Source organism: Besnoitia besnoiti, chromosome I, assembly GCF_002563875.1.
Source record: "Besnoitia besnoiti strain Bb-Ger1 chromosome I, whole genome shotgun sequence".
Classification (NCBI taxonomy): domain Eukaryota; phylum Apicomplexa; class Conoidasida; order Eucoccidiorida; family Sarcocystidae; genus Besnoitia; species Besnoitia besnoiti.
Window position 1 is genome coordinate 346,981 of NC_042356.1, and position 18,521 is coordinate 365,501.

The window sequence follows — 18,521 nt, forward strand, 5'->3', positions numbered from 1 at the left end:
AAGACGCGTTTCGCAGTTTCCTCTAAACCTGAAAGACCCCTCGCTCTTGGTTCGCCTAGGGCGCTGCGGTGTGTGTGGAGTCACGCTGAAGGAACGGGAGCGGACATGTTAGGCTGACGATTGAGAACTGCAAAATCCGTTCTCCTTCGATCTGGGTGCTCCAACTCAGGGGGGGAGAGAATTTTTTCACTTTTTCAGTTGCTGCCTGCTGGGCGAGGCATGCAGTGTGTCGGTCAGTTGGCGAACGGCGTGCAGGAGCCACGCGAAGCGAGCTGTGTCGAATTCAGCGAACGCAGGCCCCCGTCGGCGGCGGAAAGCTAGATTTCGCAGGTGAAGCCAAGCTCCCTCGAGAGAAGTCGCCGCGTCACAAGGACAAAGGAAGGCCTGGAGGGATGCCGCCACATGCAGCTGCGCATCTACGCCCATTCACAAAAAAAACACAATAGACATTTTAAATGATGAAAATACACTGGACATTTTAAATGAATGGTCGGTGTGTGAACGGGAAAGTCTCTCATCTCCGCACGCAGCCGAACGCGCCTGCGCGTGAACAAATCTAAATAGTCGTTGACGACGCGAAAATGCGCGGAAAATTCAAAGTTTAAGGTGAAAAATCCAGTGAAGCGCCGCCTCGCGCTACGCCGCCCACGCAGGTCTGCCGATCGATCTCCCGAGCTTCTCTACTGGCTCCAGAACCGTTTTTTGCACCATCACGCAGAAGAAGCCGACGACAACCATGTAGGTGCCTGAAAAAATCATATTTTGACACGCTTTCTCCGTTTGATTCTTGCTCTTCTCTAGCCGCGTTCTGCCAGTCCGACGCCGCATAAGTCGAGGCAAACGCGTCCCTTGGGCGACACGTCAAACGAGGCTTTCTACAGCTCACGGGGATGCTTGCGGAAGTAGTTGAAGGAAAACTGTCAGAAGAGGAGAAAACCGGCTCTCTGCAGGTTAATTTCGAAATTGCGGAGGCGAGAGAGAAGGAAACTGCGCATCCGAGTGCCTAGGACCGCGCGTTGACTCGGTTTTCACTCGAGCTGGATTGGCGCATTGCTTCAGAGATGCAAGGATTTCTTGCGTAGCGCCGCCGTGAGTCTCCGCTCAAGGCTCAGCGCTAGAGGGAGAGACAGACGCTCGCCAGAGCACGGCAAGCGATGCAGCCAATGCATGCGAGCACAGGAGATCGAACTGACCTGGAATCGTGTAGAAGGACGCGACCGTGCGGAGACTCAGGCTGACGATACCTGTAGGAAGGAGAAAAGGCAATTCGCGCGCTGACCTTGGCGCTTTGAAACGCTCTCGAGGATCAACCTCTGCTGCCACATTTGCTGTTTCGTACTCCACGCACGCACTGATGCCTCCCCGCGAGGATAAGAAGCGATTTTCGGCTCTACGCGCCCCCGCTGAATATAAGAGACACAGAAATTGATTTATTGTATCTGTGTAAATGCATGTATGTACACATATAAATATATAAGTGCTTTTTCCTTCTCGATGCCCCCGTGCGAGGTGCTTTCGCCTCGCAGAAAGAGTTCGCGCGCACCGATATACATGTAGAAGAGGCCTTTGCAGATAGGGCAGTTCAGAAAGGCGCAGCGATCGCTGAGTGCTTTCTGGCAAGGCGAGAGGCGCGCGAACCAAGAGGCCTCGTAGACGAACACAACGGCTCCCAGGCACCTGAAGACGCAGAGACAACGCGCGCAGGAAGAACTCGCTGACGCTCCTGGGACGTCGCAGATCTCACACAGCCGGCGAGCCTCCGCGCCGCTAGAAGCACGCACGCGTGACCGATTTGCGCAGACGAAGCGAGCGGGTTCCTGCCCTGGCTGTCGAGGCAGAGCGGCAGCGGCCTGCTCGCGGCGCGCAGCTGCGCCTGAGGAGACGCAAGGCCAGCGGAGCGCTGAACGCGAAGGCGTAGGCAGCGACCCGCGAAAGGACTGTGCTGGTGCCCAGCTCGCTCACGCTTGGAAGAGAGTGAGGATGTAGGAGACGGGATCAATCACGACGTGGAAGAAGTCGGCGGCGGCGACGCAGCAGCAGCCCGCGGTCAGAAGGCCGCCGAGCAGACAGAAGACCTTGAGGAAATTCGGCGCTGAACACATCCGGCAAGCGAAAAACCACGCAGCCGCACTTTGTTTTCAAGGCAGCCCTACCCACGGGCCTCGACTCCGATCTAAACGCACCGATCGATGCGCGCATCCCGACTGCCGGGCGCCTCTCTGTGCAACGGAAAGAGCGGTGCCTCGGAAGCGGCGGGGCGGCAGCGCAGACGCGCTCGCGAGCAAACCAAGACCGTCATGTCTTCAAAGGATTCGACTTCGACTTAATATATATCTATTTATATGTATCGGATGTGAGGATACGCAATCGAATAATGACGTAAATAATATAAAAGTAAAGACATTGCAATTCTCAAATACTGCATATGACTTGGCTACGAGACAGACAACCGAGTCCTTGGTTCTCACTTTCTTTCCGCTCATTTCTGCCAGCGTCTCTTCCGCAGCAGGGGCCTTGTGAGCGTTCGTCCTCGACGAAGGTGGTCTCCTCTTCTTCCTTGATGCCCGCGGAGTAGACCTGCGGGGGGAGATTCAGGCGGAGCGAAGGTGGCGCAGTCCACGACGGCTGCAGAGTGGAGTATCGCGACGAGGCGGAGGAAGGCAGCGAGTTGGAGAGCGGCAAATGCAGCGACGGCTGACCGTCTGTCGCGCGGCGGGGCTGCACAGCGATGCGCTCGGTCTGCGACAAAATCGGCGGCCCCGTGGGGTGCGCGCCGCCGACTGCGCTCGCGCTGCGGAAGGCGGTGTAGACTGGAGGCCTGACAGACGGGGCGGACGGATGCGCCGCCGACGCAAACTGCGGATAGGAGCCGTAGCGCGACGGCGGCATCACGACCGGCGCGACGTGAGGCGCGGGCGGCGTGTAGAAGCCCGAGGCGGGTCCAGGCGTGAGCACAGACGCCTGGCGACCTGCCGCTGAGGTCATGGCGAACAACCGCGCGAACCGAAGGCGAAGCAGACGCGACGGAGCGCTGGAAAGCGCGGAACAGAGAGGCCAGAAAAAAGGCGGAAGAGCGCCAGATAACAACGAGCAGGGGAGGCGAAACAAACGAACTGAGTACGCCAAAGTTCGAGAAGGAGACGAGAGGATGTGTGAACGAGCCAGTACTCAGAGAGACCTCGAAGAGCGGAGAGAGACTACGGGTCAGGTGCCTGTGTAGACCGGGAAGCGAAGTGAACGAACGGCGAAGAGAGAGATCGGGACGAGCGAACGAACAGCGACAACTGAGTCACTCAGCTAGACTCTGCGTTCTTTCAGATGCTTCTCACGTGTGGCGCGTCCGCTCAAAACGGATGCCGCACGGAAATTGGGAACACGCGGTGTAGACGGGCGCGCCGATTAGGTGAGCGTCTAGGGAAAGAAGAAAATGCAGGGGGAAAAGGCGGTGAAAAACGAACGCAGAAATGCGGGCTTAACGTTGCACAGAGGCTATCGCCGCGAGTCGCATTCCCAGACACTCACCCGTTGCAGCCGCGACTGTGCGCGACGACTAGACCGGAGCGGAGAACCGAAGTCAGGTGTCTTGCCTGTTTTCGCCTCCAATGCAACTGAATCGGCAAACGGGAGAGAACAGACTGGATCAACGCACATTTAACTTCAGATTCCGAGGACGTGCTGCACAGCTCGCCAGGACGCCAGTAACGAAGAAAAAAAAGCGAACGCCGCGACGAGGGCACCCGTTGAGGCGGACGTACACCCGAAGATATGGCTCCAGGCGACGAGCTGGCAAAAAAAGTCGACAAAGGCTAGCAGCTTCTCATTTTCCTTTTCTGCAGACAAAAATGCATGTATTCAGGTGCATCAGGGCAAGAAGGCCGCAGAGTGAACGGCAGGGCCCTGCTGACGGCTGCAGACTCTGCGCGCCACAAGACAGCGCGGCTGCGCGAGGCCTTGCGAAGCGCATGTCCCAGCTGTGCGTGCGTTGTATTGCGCTCAGATTCGGCAAGTTGCCTCGCGAAGGTGTTTTGGCAGCTTCCCGGAGGGTAAACACACGAGAGAGAAACGCAGACGAGGCACAGGGAACCAGATGCTCGCCGAATGCCTCCCATGGTTGCCAGCGAGCGCGCTACACAAGACACCGCGGGAAAATCGCGCAGCAAAAAGCCTGCTTTTCGACAAAAACGCGACAAAAGCCCGGCATACGCGATTGAAACGCTTCGAAAAAGAGGACGTGAGCCCTCTTGACGGCGAAGCAGGCAGGAAAACGCGGGAGAGCTTGGGTATGTGTGACTCGTGTATCTCTGCGAGGCCAGTTTCGAGGCGGCTTCACACAGTCCCGCCCTCAAACGGTACGCGTATTCTCGCTGTTACGAGAGGCGCGCTGATCTGAGGGGTGCTTCGCCACGCAGACTGCGCACAGAGTGCCGCCACGGATCCACCGTTACAACTAGAGCTCTCGACAACACAAGGCGGTTTTGTAGCAGGCTGGGGAGGCTGCTTGGGATGAGCACTGTATATTTGCAAGCGCGACCGTGAGATGCATCGAAGCCAGGCTTATGCCGGAGCGAGAAAAAAGCCACAACTTGCAGATTCGAACTAGCAAGAAATACATCCAACTAACCGATTCAGCTGCATACACGTTTGCACATATACATATACATTGATGGGTACAAGTAGTATACCTATATAGGTTTAGATATATGTATATGCATATATATATATATATGCATATGTGTGTATCACCGGCACGGCCCAGGGGTCGTCTCCAACCAGCTATCTGTTTTTATTGTTACGGTATATATATATATATATAGAATCTACAGTACGATTTTATATTTGTTACGTGACGAGCGGTGTGTTTAAGACTAGTTTTCTGACAACACGTCCGTTCTCGAGCGAGACAATCATTAACCAGAAACATCGAGAAGGACGAGCCGCGTGCCTGCGCAGAGTGTCTCTTTCCGTCCCCTTCACTTCCAGAGGCCGCACGCTTGAGGCGGGGAAAAGAATATGGAGCTCACACGCGGAGTCGGAGGTTCTACTTCGCCTGAGGCGCCGCGGATGCTGTTTGGAAAGTGGCTGTCTCCTGTGTTGAGTGCCCTTTTCTGCGCTGTCACTCGCCCATCACGCCAATCTCTCTACGTGGAATGCTTCCAGGATGCTGCGCCGGTTCTACCCCCGACACGTGAGCTGAGTGTGTGCCGCGCCGCGCGCCGCAGCGCTTTTCTCACATTGGTCGTTGAGGCCGGAAGGTGCTTCCGGTCGCCAGAAACTACATGGAAACGTTCTACTCGTGACAACAGCGCCCGTATCGAGACTTTACTGTTCAAACCGGATGCGCGCGCCGAGGTCGCACTAGCCTACAGTTCGTGAACATGGGAGGTGAATGCCGACGCGAGGATCGCAGGCGATTCCAGACGAGTCCAACATTGTAGAGCATAGAGGCAGCGTCGCAAAGAAAGAAAAATAAACAAAGAAAGGGACTTAGAAGGCGCTCGCGGTGCGCTGGATCTAACCCACATCGTCGCCTCGAGGACTGCACGCGAAAAATAAATCTATACACAATAATCGGAAGGAGATTTCTCTGTCACCTCGCTGCGCTGCACAAGAGAGATGTCTCGACTTCCGCAGCACCGTCCTTCATGTATCGTTCAAGTGAGACGCACGGGAGAGGACTGCGGCTCTGGGCTGTCTCTCGCGCCTCCTTTCACTGGATTGGAAAGCGGGTAGACATATACCTAATACACCGAGATCTACAGACGGCAGCGTCGCGGAACGCCAGTGAAGAATTCTGAGCAGCATTTTATGAGCACTTGCGCGTGCTTCAGGAGAAAAACCCAATGTTTAGGTCTTTCCTCGTTCCCAGCCGCTGCTGGACTACAATCCAGTTAGAAAAAGGCTACAAAGAGAGCCGCTACAGGCGCCAGCGCGTTCTACACGTGTGTGCAGAGACACAGGAAAAGCTGCACCTAAGTCGAGACTATCGGGTATATATCTTAGACTTTTACTTCCCTGCCTTCCAAGTCATCAGGATCTCCGCGGTTCCCTGAAGAAGCGACCCGCACGCGCAAGCTATCGGCGCGTCATCTAGTGTGAGGCTTGGCCTTGAGTTGCAACTCGACTTGCACGTAGAAGAGACTCTTGACTCGAAATACTCAAGAGGATTCTGCTACACTGCGGAAGACTCACTGCTGCGCCTCTGGAAAGAATAAACGCATCTTTTTACGCCGCGCGAAGACTGGAAGACGGCGTCCCAGACAACACGGGCGGCTGGTTGCTCGCTAGCACAGAACTTTCCATTGAGAAATGGTGTCAGAAACAAACTCGCGCACCCGCTCATCCTGAGGCCGTTCGAGATCCCTCAAACACAAAGAGCAGCTCAGAGTGTTCGCGGCCGCCCCTGAGTCGCCCGCGCGCGGAGACGGAGAGCTCGCTGTGCGCAACGGCGGCACCTCTGTTTAAGGCCAGAACACCATGCTGCACAAAGTTAAAAAGTCGACACCACACGAGAAAAATCTGCATCGAAACAAAAGAGAGGCGCGGAGAGAAGAGAGGGGTGATATATCCTCGCGCTGGCGGCCGCAGAAACGGTAAATCGAGGACGAAAAAACGGCGTGCTGCATGCAAAACGGTTGTCGCGCGAGGTATCAGTCGAGAGAGAAAGGACGGAGGAAGCCTTAACGAGAGCACCCAGGACGAAGCAAATAAAAGGAGAGAAGAAGAGACGAAGGAAGGAGCGTCATCTGAGGCGCGGTGTTTTCTCTCTCCTCACTTGGACTGGCTCGCTTGCTTGCTTGATCGGCTTTGCATCTTGCATGCTCGCGTTTGTTGCTCGGCGGAATCAGCATTGCCACCCGGGAGATGAGTGCTGCGGGTCCTCCTCATCGTTTCCACTTATCCCTTTCGTTGTCTGCGGTTTTTCTTTCCTTTCTCTTTGGCTGAGCGAGTGGAGCGAGGTGAAAAGCGCACACAGCACAGCTCCCTCTCGCATGCCTTCGCGGTTCTACTTCGTCGGCGTTTGTCTTGCGTAGACCTTCTTCTCTCCTCGACCTTTCCGCTTTCCCGTGCCCTCCAAGATCTTCCGCGACCTCCTTTTTTCTTCTTTTCGCCTCCTCTTCTCGCTCTGCAGTCCCTCTCCCAGTTGAGTGTCTTCCTCTCCCGCTGGTCGCGCGCCCGCCGGCTCTCAGCCGCCTGCTGCCGCGAAGCTTTCGTTTTTTCTGATTTGTTTTTTTTTCTCCGCTCTTTTTTCAGCTTTCTTCTCGTCGCCACCATGGAGGACTCGTCGGGCGGCCTGTCTGCCTCGCGCGTGCGAGAGCTCCTCCACTCCTCGCTCGGTTTCTCGACGCGCGCCGTCGCGGACATGGTCCTGGACGCGGCGCTCTCCGCGACTTCGCTTTCCTCTCTCTCTTCTCGTCTCGAAGAAGTTGGTCTCTCTTCGTCGCAAGCCTCGCGACTGGCGACTGTGCTCATCGCCGAGCGCCAGACTGGCGGCGACGCCTCCGCCCCATCCTCCTCGCGGGCGCGCGACGACGGCGAATCCAGTTTCTCCGCGCCCTCCTCGAAGCGCGCGAGAGGCGCAGAATCCTCCTCTTCTTCTTCTCCCTCTTCTCCCTCTTCTTCGCCGGCCGAAGATGAGGCCGCGCGGCGTGCGCGCGAGCGCGAAGAGGACGAGGCGGAGAGGGACGCCTTTGTAACCCGACTGAGGGAGCGGGAGCAGGCATCGTCGCGCAAAGTCGGCTTCGCGCGGGCGCGGCAGGCGGAGCGTGAGCGCGAGGAAGCGCGCTGGAAGGAGGGCGAGGCGGACAAGGAGGCGACCGCGGCGCTGTCGGATCCGATTGACCTCGTCCTCGAGGCGCGCAAAGGCCGCAACGAGAAGCTCCGCGACAACGAGGCCTACGTCCAGCGGCTGCGCGAGGAGGCGCGGCGGACGTATCTGAAAAAGCGCGAAGACGACCGGATCGCACTCGCAGAGCGCACGCTGAAGGACAAAGAGTGGATGTTTGCCGGCGAGAAGCTGACTGAGCAGGAGAAGAAGGATCTCGAGGTTGAGCGCACGACGCTGGAGATCGCGAAAACCGTCGTGCGCGAGCGCGAGGCTCGCGGCGTCATCGACTCCTACGTGATGCCCGATTCCTACGACGAAGACCAACAGGCGCGGCTCAACGTGATGAACCAAAAATACGTCGAGGCGAAGGAACACGTCAGTGAGCAGCTTCTCGTCGAGCGGCAGAAGGCCGCCTACGCCCACGTCGCCTTCGGCGCCCAGAAGGGACGCGAGGACGACGCAAACAGGAAAAAATACGCTCTCCTCAATGAGGAAGGTGGCACGATCGACTTCGAGCTCCTCGAAACGCACGGCAAACAGCCCCTCGACGACGAGGACTGGAACCTCTCCCGCGAAGACAAAGAGGAAAAGGCTCGCCAACAACGCAAACTCGCGCAACTCTCCCTGCAGGTAGGCGCGACACATTCCCCATTCGGCACAGGTCGTTGAGGATCTCGCACACGCATGCGTCGCGTGTGCGTCTCTCTCTGTTTCACCGCCGACGGTGCCTTTCAGACATCCTCATGCGCGTCCGCGCCCTTCCTCAACGAATGTGTCGTGTCTGTCGTGTTTGCGACGCTTCGCGGCGCCGCTTGAGGCCGCAGGATGTCTCGTGAACTTAATCTGTCGCCTCCGCACTGCAGTCGTAAAGAACGTGGTTGTCTCTATCTCACTGTAATCGGAGTCATCTTCAGTGTCAGCAGTATCAAGGTAGTCCTTCTCCCTCTTCGTTAGGGTGCGTGAGGATAGGAATCCACGTATCTTACACTGCCTCCCCCTTCGCTCTGTCTGCCTCGCACTCGATTCATTTTCCGTTCTCCGGTTCGAGTCTGGCGCTGCGTCTGTTTCTCTTCTCTCTTTGCGCGTCTTCTTCCCTTGCCGTTCCGTCGTTCTGCTTCCGAGGCCTTTTGCGTGGGCGCGTGCGTCGCTGTTTCTGCGCTGGCATCTTCAGGAGGAGCGCAAGATGCTGCCTGTTTACGGCTACCGGACGGAGTTCCTCAAGGCTGTGCGCGAGTATCCCGTGCTCATCGTGGTGGGCGAGACGGGCAGCGGAAAAACGACGCAGCTGCCGCAGTACCTCTACGAAGTCGGCTACGGAAAAGCCGGAAAAATCGGCTGCACGCAGCCCCGCAGAGTCGCCGCCATGTCCGTCGCCGCCCGCGTCGCGACTGAAGTCGGATGCAAACTCGGCCTCGAGGTACGCGTTGCCTAAACGTGTATTTGCATGCATCTTACCTGCTTTTAGCCCTCCACGTTTGCACGAATATATATACATGTGGAATTATGTGTATTTTTATGTATGTATATGTAGGTATGTACTTGCATGCATGTATGCATCTATGTTTTTGCATTGTTTTGTCTCTCGTTGCAAGTATGTCTCTGCCTGTGAGTTTGCATGTTTGCCCCCTTTTTTGAGTCTGGCGGCTGGGTTTGTGCGCGCACGCCTCGCGTGCCTACGTGTCTGTTCTGTCCGTTTTGTTTCTCAAAACAGGTGGGATATTCGATTCGCTTCGAAGACTGCACTTCGGACAAGACGATTTTGAAGTACATGACGGACGGCATGCTGCTGCGCGAGTTCCTGACCGAGCCTGACCTTGCGAGCTATTCGGTCATGATGATCGACGAGGCCCATGAACGCACGCTTCACACCGACGTCCTCTTCGGTCTTGTGAAGGATCTCGCTCGGTAAAACTTGAAAAAACGTCAGGCGCAACGTGTTGGGCACTCTCCATGCGCTCGAGCGTCTATCTGTGCATATCTTTCTTTTATCCACGCACTACTGGCGGTTGGTGTATTCAGTGCGCATCCCGTCACATCGGGAGCGTCATCCTCGCTGAAGAGACTCGCTTCGGCAGATGTGGTTTCGCGGTGTTTTTTTTCTTTTTTTCACAGTCGTTCTCCTACCTCCGCGCGAGCTGCGCGCGTGTGTTTTCTCTTCAGCTTCCGCAAGGACTTCAAGTTGATTGTTTCCTCGGCGACGCTGGAGGCGGAGAAGTTCTCGGAGTATTTTGACAACGCGCCGATTTTCCGCATTCCTGGGCGGCGCTACCCCGTTCAGATTTACTACACGAAGGCGCCGGAAGCGAATTTCATCGACGCAACCGTCGTTACAGTGCTGCAGATTCACCTGACGCAGCCGCTCGGCGACATCCTCGTTTTCCTCCCGGGGCAACAGGAGATCGAAGAGGCGCTCGAGGAGCTCGAACGAAGGTGTGCGGCAACCAAAAAGTCTAGCTAGGTCGTCGCCTGGCGTCTTCGTGCGTGGAGGGCGAAGGCAGCAGAAAGCCGCACCGTGGTTGCGTTAGGTTCTGTATTATTGACTAAGAGATTTTGTTCTGAATTTGGTAGTCGTCTTGGCGGGACTCGCAAGCACCAAGGAAGTAAACATAACTGGAATACTACTAATTCCTCGTACTTCAGGGCCTCCGGTAATCCAGTTAGTTGCCTCTGGATGTAACAGTAGCCGGCCGTGTGTATGCGCTTCTGCCATGTGTCTGGAGCTGTCGCTCGCTCAAACGGGCTCCTTCATGCGGATTTCTCGCGGTTTTCCTGTTTCCGCCGAGTCTCCAACGCGTGTCGCCCCTCCTGGGGCGTCGGTCGAATCCTCCGTGTCGCCTTCGTTCTCAGGAGCTCCGGCTTCCTCTTTTGCGTGTTTGCGCCTTTGCTTGGTTTCCTTTTTCTGCGTTGGCGGCTGTGGAGCGCGCAGGGGTGGAGCCTCTCTGTTCTGTGTTTTTTGCAGAGTGCGCGGCCGCGGCACGGAGATAGGCGAGTTGATTCTTCTCCCGATCTACTCGACACTCCCGAGCGAGCTGCAGGCGAAGATCTTTGAGCCGACGCCTGAGAAGGCGCGGAAAGTCGTGCTCGCCACCAACATCGCCGAGACCTCCATCACAATAGATCAAATCGTCTACGTCATCGACTGCGGATTCTGCAAACAGAACACCTACAGCCCGAAGACAGGTCAGCCGGGAAACCCCTGCCCCTACGTGCAGAACCGCAATTGCTGGGAAGTTGAAAAGATGGAAACGCTGTCTGCAGCCGCGCGCGACCCTGCGTCGCTGAGCACGTGCGGCGCCGCATCGGTCGCTTGGCGCTTCGTCGTGGTCGTGGTGGTTTCAGGACGGGTTTGTGTATATTCTTCGATTTTTTCTTCAGGCATGGAGTCGCTTGTGACCGTCCCCTGCAGCAAGGCCGCGGTGAACCAGCGCGCAGGCCGCGCAGGTCGTGTGCGCCCCGGGCACTGCTTTCGGCTCTACACGCGTTTCTCGTACGAAAAGGAGATGGAGGACGCGAACGTCCCCGAAATCCAGCGAACCAGTCTCGGGCACGTCGTTCTCGCGCTCAAGAGTCTGGGCATCGACGACCTGATCAACTTCGACTTCATGGATCCACCCCCACCCGAGACGCTGATCAAGGCCCTCGAGCTCCTCTACGCCCTCGGCGCGCTCAACGACAAGGTAAAGGGGCACCTCCGCAAACTTTCCTCCGTCCAGATTTACATATATGCGTCGACATGCATATGAGTGTTTTTCTAGATGTATATACGAGGATTCGTGATATATATATATATAAATTCCATATACTGATATGCGCACACTTATATGCCTATACTAGTATTCATCTGTATTCTGATGTATACACTGATATGTATATATATATATATATATATATATACTGATATGTGAATATATGTACTGATATACATATGCATATACTGATTTGCACACATATATGTGTACATATTTGTGAATTTTCAGGGACAGCTGACGAAGCTGGGACGGCGCATGGCAGAGTTTCCTCTGGAGCCGATGTACTCGAAGATGATTTTGCAGGGGGAGAAGTTCAGGTGCGTCGATGAGTGCATCACGATCTGTGCGATGCTAGGCGCCGGAAACAGCATCTTCTACAGACCGAAGGACAAAGCGATGCACGCCGACAACGCCAGAAAGAACTTCTTCCGACCTGGCGGCGACCATTTGACGCTGCTCAATCTCTACAAGCAGTGGGAAGACACGTGTAAGCCCGAGGACAGGCGCGGCCAGCGTCTCACAGCCGTGCGCATGCACTTTTCAAATTCAGCGTTGTCTTCCATAACAGACGATTCAGCGGGAAATTGCCTCAACTCAGGAGTGAATTGTAGTTTTCAGGTGAACGTGCACTCCGTTTTGGACATACTAAGATGCTTCCTTGCGACTCGACAGGAATGCGCAGTCGTCTCAAGGACCCAGGCAAGCTGTCGCCGGCGTGTCTCCGCGAGTCTCACGTTTGTTACAGTTCGTTTTCACGAATGCATCCTCGCTTTGCTTTCGGTTTTTTTTTCTGCTTTTTTTAGCTTTTTCGGTGCCGTGGTGCTACGAGAACTTCGTGCAGCACCGGACGATTCAGCGGGCGCGAGACGTCCGCGAGCAGCTCCTCGATTTGCTTCCGCGCGTAGAAGTGGAGCCTTCCTCGGACCCAACCGACGCCGATGCCATTCGAAAAGCCGTCACATCTGGATTCTTCACGCAGGTACGGACATGCCCCCCTGGCTCGTAGGGCTGGTCTGTCTCTCGCTAAGCGTTCCTTTTTTCCTGAGTTTTCCCGATTTTTCAGATCTTTTTTCGGGCGCCCAGCGGGGCGGAGTGAGGGGGCGGGTCGCACTCCATAGAGGCCCCTGTGCATACGTAGTTCAGAGACAAGCTTGCAGCTCCGCCGCGTTTTCTGCGTTCCTTCATTAACTGCTTTTCCAGGGCGCGCGGCTGAACCGCAACGGGACGTACTCGACGATCAAGCAGCCGCACACAGTGGAGATTCATCCGCAGTCGAGTCTGTTTGGCGAGACGCCCAAGGTCGTCTTGTATACGGAGTTGGTGCTGACGACGAAGGAGTACATGCGCAACGTGATGGAGATTCGGCCTGAGTGGTTGCTCGAAGTCGCGCCGCACTTTTACCGAGACAAGGAGCTCGAGCTCGGCAAGGTGCCGGTCCAGCCCAAGAAAGGACGGGAAAAGCTTGTCTGAATTTGTGGCATTTCTCTGCATTTGTCGACATGCCGCGCACGTTTTTTTTTGCCTGTGCCCTCTTCTACCTGCATGCCTCCGTACTGTCCGCACACATGCAGGGTATTTTGGTCGTTTGTGCTGATCTTTCTGGATTCGTCTTGCTGTCCTGTTCGCTGCATGTGTAACTTCTGCCTCTCAACTGACTCTGTCTCGCCTGGCGGCAGGTATACAGATATCTATATATATACAGCTATACATGACATGTATTTACGACGTGTGTTCGTTCCTGGGGGGATGGAGGACACTGCCTATTCGCGTTTGCTGTTAAGTTTTTTCAACGCCAGCTCAATCTCTTTCCGTCCTTGAAGACATTTCAAAGTCCTAAGTCAAATTCACTTTGCGCGAGGTGCCGGCATCTGCAGCGCGATACACTGAGACCTCCGGTTGACGCGCAAGATCTTCCCAGCGCGCGATCAGCCTCTTGAGACCAACTGGACTAGCCGTGGCAAAGCATCGCTGGCCTCTTTCTCGCATAGCACTGAGTGGATCACGCTGAAAAACAGTTCGCTGCAGACTCCCGTGCGCGTCTGGGCGCCCCGCGAGGTGCGTGGTGCGGAAAGAGCGAAAAAGAGGCTGAGGACATATCGCCACCTGAACCGGCAACTAGGCTTTCTTGTCTCTCTCTGCTCGGCGCGCAGCCCGCTCGCCTTGAAAACGAGACACGGAGATAGCAACGAAAGAGCGATCTCCCGACACACTCGCCGGATTTCCGCGGGGCCTAGCTACGATATTTTTGATTAGCAGAGGAGAGCCACTCTGGTGTAGTGACAGCGCGTTCTCTTCGAACTGCACACGCCTACGGAGAGACAACACTCACAAATACGGTTGAGACGCACACGCAACATGCATGCCTACAGACTTGCACCCCTTCCCAGACTCCGTCCGCGCCCCAAAGTCTCCTGGCGAAATCCCTCGGCTCCAGTCTTTTCGATTGACCCTAAACGTGCCAAACCCACCGGCGTGCATCTCTCAAGACCCTCGATTGGTTCCAGGATCTCTTGAAACACTCGCCTGGATTTCCTCCCTCAGGGCTGTCTCCCCGGGTGAGGAGGCGCGTTGCCCTGCGTCTCCGTTTCTGTCTGCCGCGCGTCGCAGCCCTCTGCGGCGGTCGCGCAGAGGTTGACGGTGGCGCAGCGCTCGAGAAGCGCGGCCTCGAGGTCGGCGAGCCTCTCCCAGAGGAAGGCCTCGAGGCTGCGACCCGCGGCTTTGCTCGCTGTGTAGAGGAATCTGCCGAGAAGCAGCAGCATCGGCAGCGGCGCCTGCTGGTGAAGGAGCGGCGCCCAGACCGAGTAGCTGTGCCAAAGCGAAGAGGAGAGGAGAAAATGCAGAAGCGCACGAGAGAGCGCCCGCCGCGACGCGACCAGCGCGGACGCAGAGCCCGCGACCAGCGCAGCAGACAAGCTCCGCGGATGATCTAGCAGGAACCGCAGGAACAGAACCTAAAAAAGCAACAAACCGCGACAAAGTGCCACCGAAAACTCATTCATGGCGAGGGAAGTTGCACAGACACCCGGCTAAGCATGCAAGGGTTCACACGCAATATGCCTTTATGCACATACGCCCATGCGGTGGGATGCATAAATGTCTCAGGATGCCTGAGATAGCGACTCTGAAGCTGCTTTCCAAGGCGACGGCGAAACACGCAAACTGTACAGCTGGAATGCGGGAATGCGCGGAAACAGATACGCAGGAGGAGCACGAAGCAAAAGCCGACACCCACACCTGCACTCAAAAAACTACACAGACGTGCTTGAGAGACTTGCATCATCAAGTGAAGTCATATATATACATATATATATATATATATATATATGTCCCACCATGAGGAAGCATACGTGCACACGTGCATGCATATATCCATGTATATACATATATATAGATTCATATATATATATATATATACGTACGTAGAGAGAGCGAAGGTGGGTGTGTGGCGGGCTATCTTACCGAGAGCGGCGCATTCGCGTAGAACTCCTCGAAGTCAACAGCGTATTTGTGAAACCACAGCCGTCTGACCCCGTCTTCGCCTTCTCTGCGGAACTGGCGAGCGAGAGCGCGGAACGACACCCACGGCGCCCGCTCCGCCGCACTCGACAGAGGCCAGGAGTCCGACAGAGGGTCAGCCAGAGGAGGAGACTCAGCCGGCAGCGAGGAAGGAAGCGAGGCGAGCGAGGCGCGCGGCGCGACAGCTTTGGAGCCCGCGGGCGTCTCCAAGAAAACCAGACACCCCAGCGGGCGCTGCGGCAAGCTCTGCGCAACGAGCCACGGCGACGGAGAGCTGCAAACAGCTGCAGAGATGCGATGGCCTCCGCGCCTCAAGGCAAAGGGCAACACGAGGAGCGGCGGCTCCGCGGTAGCGGAAAGCGAAGAAGACGACGGAGAATGCGACGAAGACGCAGCAGGAAGCGAAGGAGACGTCGAAGGAGGAGACGCTGGCGGAGAGGAGGCTGGAGAGGAGGCTGCAGAATCCGAGGCGGGCGCCTCGTGAGCGCGGCGAAGAGCAAGCGTGGAAAGGTACGCAGTTCGGAGACGGAGCTGCTTGAGATGCCATGTCTGTGCGCCGCTCACGCGGTCTTCCTCAGTCTCCACATCCTGCCTCCCTGCTCCTTGGTCAGATTTTCCTTCTCTCTCTCGTGTTTTTTGTCTCGGTTCGAATCTTTTCTCCTCGTTTGGCGACGCCGCGTCTGCGCCTCCCTCCGCGGTCGCTGTTCGCCCCGTGTGTGGATCATGCGATGTCGGTTCTAAGCGCCGGAGAGACGTTTGCGGCAAGGCTCGTTCATTCTGCATCTCTTGCTGCAGTGACGCCTCGCGTTCATGTGTTTGGCCGCCCCTTGCTTCTCTCTCAAGGCTGCGGCTCTGTGGTGCCTGTACTCGTCCTGCGTCATCGAGTCGCCTTCGGTTTCCGTCGTTGCCTTCGGCTATGTCGCCGTGCTTCATCTCCTTCTCCCTCCGCGTTGCCAGTCCCCCTTCTGCAGCAGCTTCCTCTTTCTCCGCCGCGCTTGCTCTCGCCCGCTCCCTCGCCTCCTCTCGTCGCTCCCTGCCTCCTTCTCCTCCTGCGGTCGCCTGTCGCGCGTCCCGACCCCACACCGCCGCCCAGTGTCTCCTGTCTCCGCCCCACAGTGTCTCCTGTGCCGCGCCCATGCCGCGGTGCCACGCGGCCTGGAGGCTCCCGAGCAGCGGCGCCGCGGGGCGGCTCAGGCGGGCGCGCGGCAGCAGGAGGAGAGACAGAGGTCCGAGGCAGGCCAGGGCGAAGAAAAGAAGGCATCGGCGTCGTAGAACAGAAGCAAACAGGCTGCACACTGCACGGCCGCGAGGCGCGCAGTCCTCAGCGTCGCTGCTGGCAGGTCGCGAAGAAGCCAGATGCAGCGACACCGAGGGCGACGCCGGCCGCTGTTTCGGCTGCGCGTTTCGCAGCTTCCAACACGAGGGGAGAAGCAGCGAACGCAGACCTGATGCGGAGGCGGGGCGAGGCGGGTTGTCGCCGTCGCGCGTCGCGGATGCGGCGTTTTTTCCTCGGTTCTCTTCCGCAGCGCCGTCACGTCTTGAGCCACAGACCGCGCCGGCGAACCTGCGCGCCAGGCCACTCCCCGCTGGAGGAGGGAGAGCAGCCGCCAGAGAAGAGGACGGAGAAAGGGGAGAGAGAGCTGCGGAGGAAATCCGCGCCGGGGGGTTAGCGGCGACGCACGCAGGCGCCCTCGAGGCGACGTCGAGGGCGGAGGCAGGCGACTAGAGAAGGCCTCTTGGCTTTCGCTTCTCGCTTCTTGACCTGCACCCTCAGACAGTCGCCCAGCTAGCAGAGGCCGCGTGAGAGAGGAGGGCGCAGACGAAGCAGCCCGCTCAGCTCCCGTTCGCTGGAGAGCAACGCGAAACCGGGAGCCCCTCGGCGCCGACGGCAGAGGCGCAAACGCGGACAAAAAACGCAACACAGCTGGATGCGACGAAGGAGAGGCGCAGGACAATGACGCAGACAAGGTGGGAGACTGGAGGCTCGCGGGGGGAGAGCTTGACGCAGCAGCAGCCGTCGCGCGCCAAAGCTCATTTACTTGATGCTTCCCTGGAGAGAACACGAGGACCGTGATAACTAAAGCGAGAAAAAAGGGAGGGCGAAGCCGCAAAGGCGTTTGAAGCGAGACACAGCAGCTCACGCAAGACGCGGAATTCTGTTTTGAAAAAACCTGAGAGAGAGAGAGAGGAGACGGCGGCGGCGCGGGTAAGAAGTGACGCTGGGGAAGTCTGGCGGCCTGCGCGTTGGAGCGCGACCCAGGCCCCCAAAGAGAGCGGCAGAAAAGAGACCGAAACGAGCGAGACGGAGGAGGAGAGGCCTCGCGGGGCGAGGACGGAGACGAGGCAAGCGCGAGGCGGGCGAGCGGAGACTGCGACGGCTGTGGAGCCGAGCGCGGTCGCGACGACGGTCGCCCTGCAGAGGAAGGAGACGCAGAAGAGCGCGTAGAAGACCAGGCGGTAAAGGAGGATACCGATGAGAGAGAAGAGCGCGGTGCCATCTTGCACGAAGAAAGGGTCAGCGACTCTCGATGGAAGAGTCACTTCCGCGGCGAGATCCACCAAGGAGGGCGTGGCAGATCCTGCGCTACATAGTCGCAAAAAAACTTGAAGAAAGTCAGCTAAGGCCTGCTTCTCTCTCCGACCCTGCAGGCGCAGCTGAGGCGATTTCAAAGTGGAGCACAAGGCGCTGCCTTGCAGTCGGTTCTTGGCGAGAAAGGCGACACGCAGCGTGCCCTCCGTCGCACAGGAAGGCGGCAGCTGCCGAGTAAGGGGACAGAGAGAGGCGCAGCAACAGAAGAGAGGCAAGACAGTTGACCGAGGAGAAGGAGGGGAAAAGAACATGGGAAAGAGAGCGAGAAAGATTAACAGGCTCTGAGCCCGGCAGTGGCGGAAGAGGAGAGAGAGGTTCAGATCTGCACAGTGCGAGGCGGAAACACGCGGGGGGACCGAGGATGACGCGCGGCAGATACAACGGCAGCGCAGAGGGAGGAGAAGGAGATCTGATGGACGAACGGGAAAATGAAATGCAAGCCTGCGGAAACGAAGAGAGAGAACACCTGAGACCTCGCAAACTGAAAACCGGGCAGAAGAGATGCATGCAGATACGCCGAGACAGAGAAGGAAGACTGCAGCAGCGAGTTTAGCCAGGAAGGAGACGGACTTCGGACTCGAAGAAAGCAAACGTTCAAGCGAAACGTGAGGCTGAAGAAAAAACGTTTTCCTCAAAAAGTGCGCGCGTGCTGTACGCAGGAATGCAGCTCACACAGTGTGGAGACAGAACGAGAGACGAGGCGAGCCTTGAGACACCCGCCAGCTCGCTCACGAGGGCATCGTTTCTCATCTATGTCTTGTGGGTATCGCGGGCGTGCGCGTCCCTGCGGCCTCTTGTTCCATTTCCTTGCTATCAGACTGCCCTCGTAGCATCGTAGTAG

General features: G+C 57.2%; 3 protein-coding genes across 3 annotated transcripts; 1 reads left to right on the forward strand and 2 right to left on the reverse strand.

Moving 5' to 3' along the window:
• Positions 1-636: 636 nt before the first annotated feature.
• BESB_000470 (uncharacterized protein) lies at positions 637-2,985 on the reverse strand (the record flags this gene model as incomplete). Its single annotated transcript, XM_029358802.1, has 5 exons — positions 637-746; positions 1,194-1,244; positions 1,544-1,677; positions 1,963-2,092; positions 2,469-2,985. 5 exons carry the CDS (start codon positions 2,983-2,985, stop codon positions 637-639), a joined length of 942 nt encoding a protein of 313 aa, XP_029221714.1.
• Positions 2,986-7,270: 4,285 nt separating this feature from the next.
• On the forward strand, positions 7,271-13,044 carry BESB_000480 (putative pre-mRNA-processing protein 8; the record flags this gene model as incomplete). Its single annotated transcript, XM_029358803.1, has 9 exons — positions 7,271-8,455; positions 8,997-9,242; positions 9,537-9,730; positions 9,986-10,255; positions 10,785-11,005; positions 11,201-11,502; positions 11,803-12,061; positions 12,378-12,553; positions 12,775-13,044. 9 exons carry the CDS (start codon positions 7,271-7,273, stop codon positions 13,042-13,044), a joined length of 3,123 nt encoding a protein of 1,040 aa, XP_029221715.1.
• A 1,067-nt stretch (positions 13,045-14,111) lies between these two features.
• BESB_000490 (uncharacterized protein) lies at positions 14,112-17,931 on the reverse strand (the record flags this gene model as incomplete). Its single annotated transcript, XM_029358804.1, has 3 exons — positions 14,112-14,525; positions 15,034-16,730; positions 17,232-17,931. 3 exons carry the CDS (start codon positions 17,929-17,931, stop codon positions 14,112-14,114), a joined length of 2,811 nt encoding a protein of 936 aa, XP_029221716.1.
• Positions 17,932-18,521: the final 590 nt, after the last annotated feature.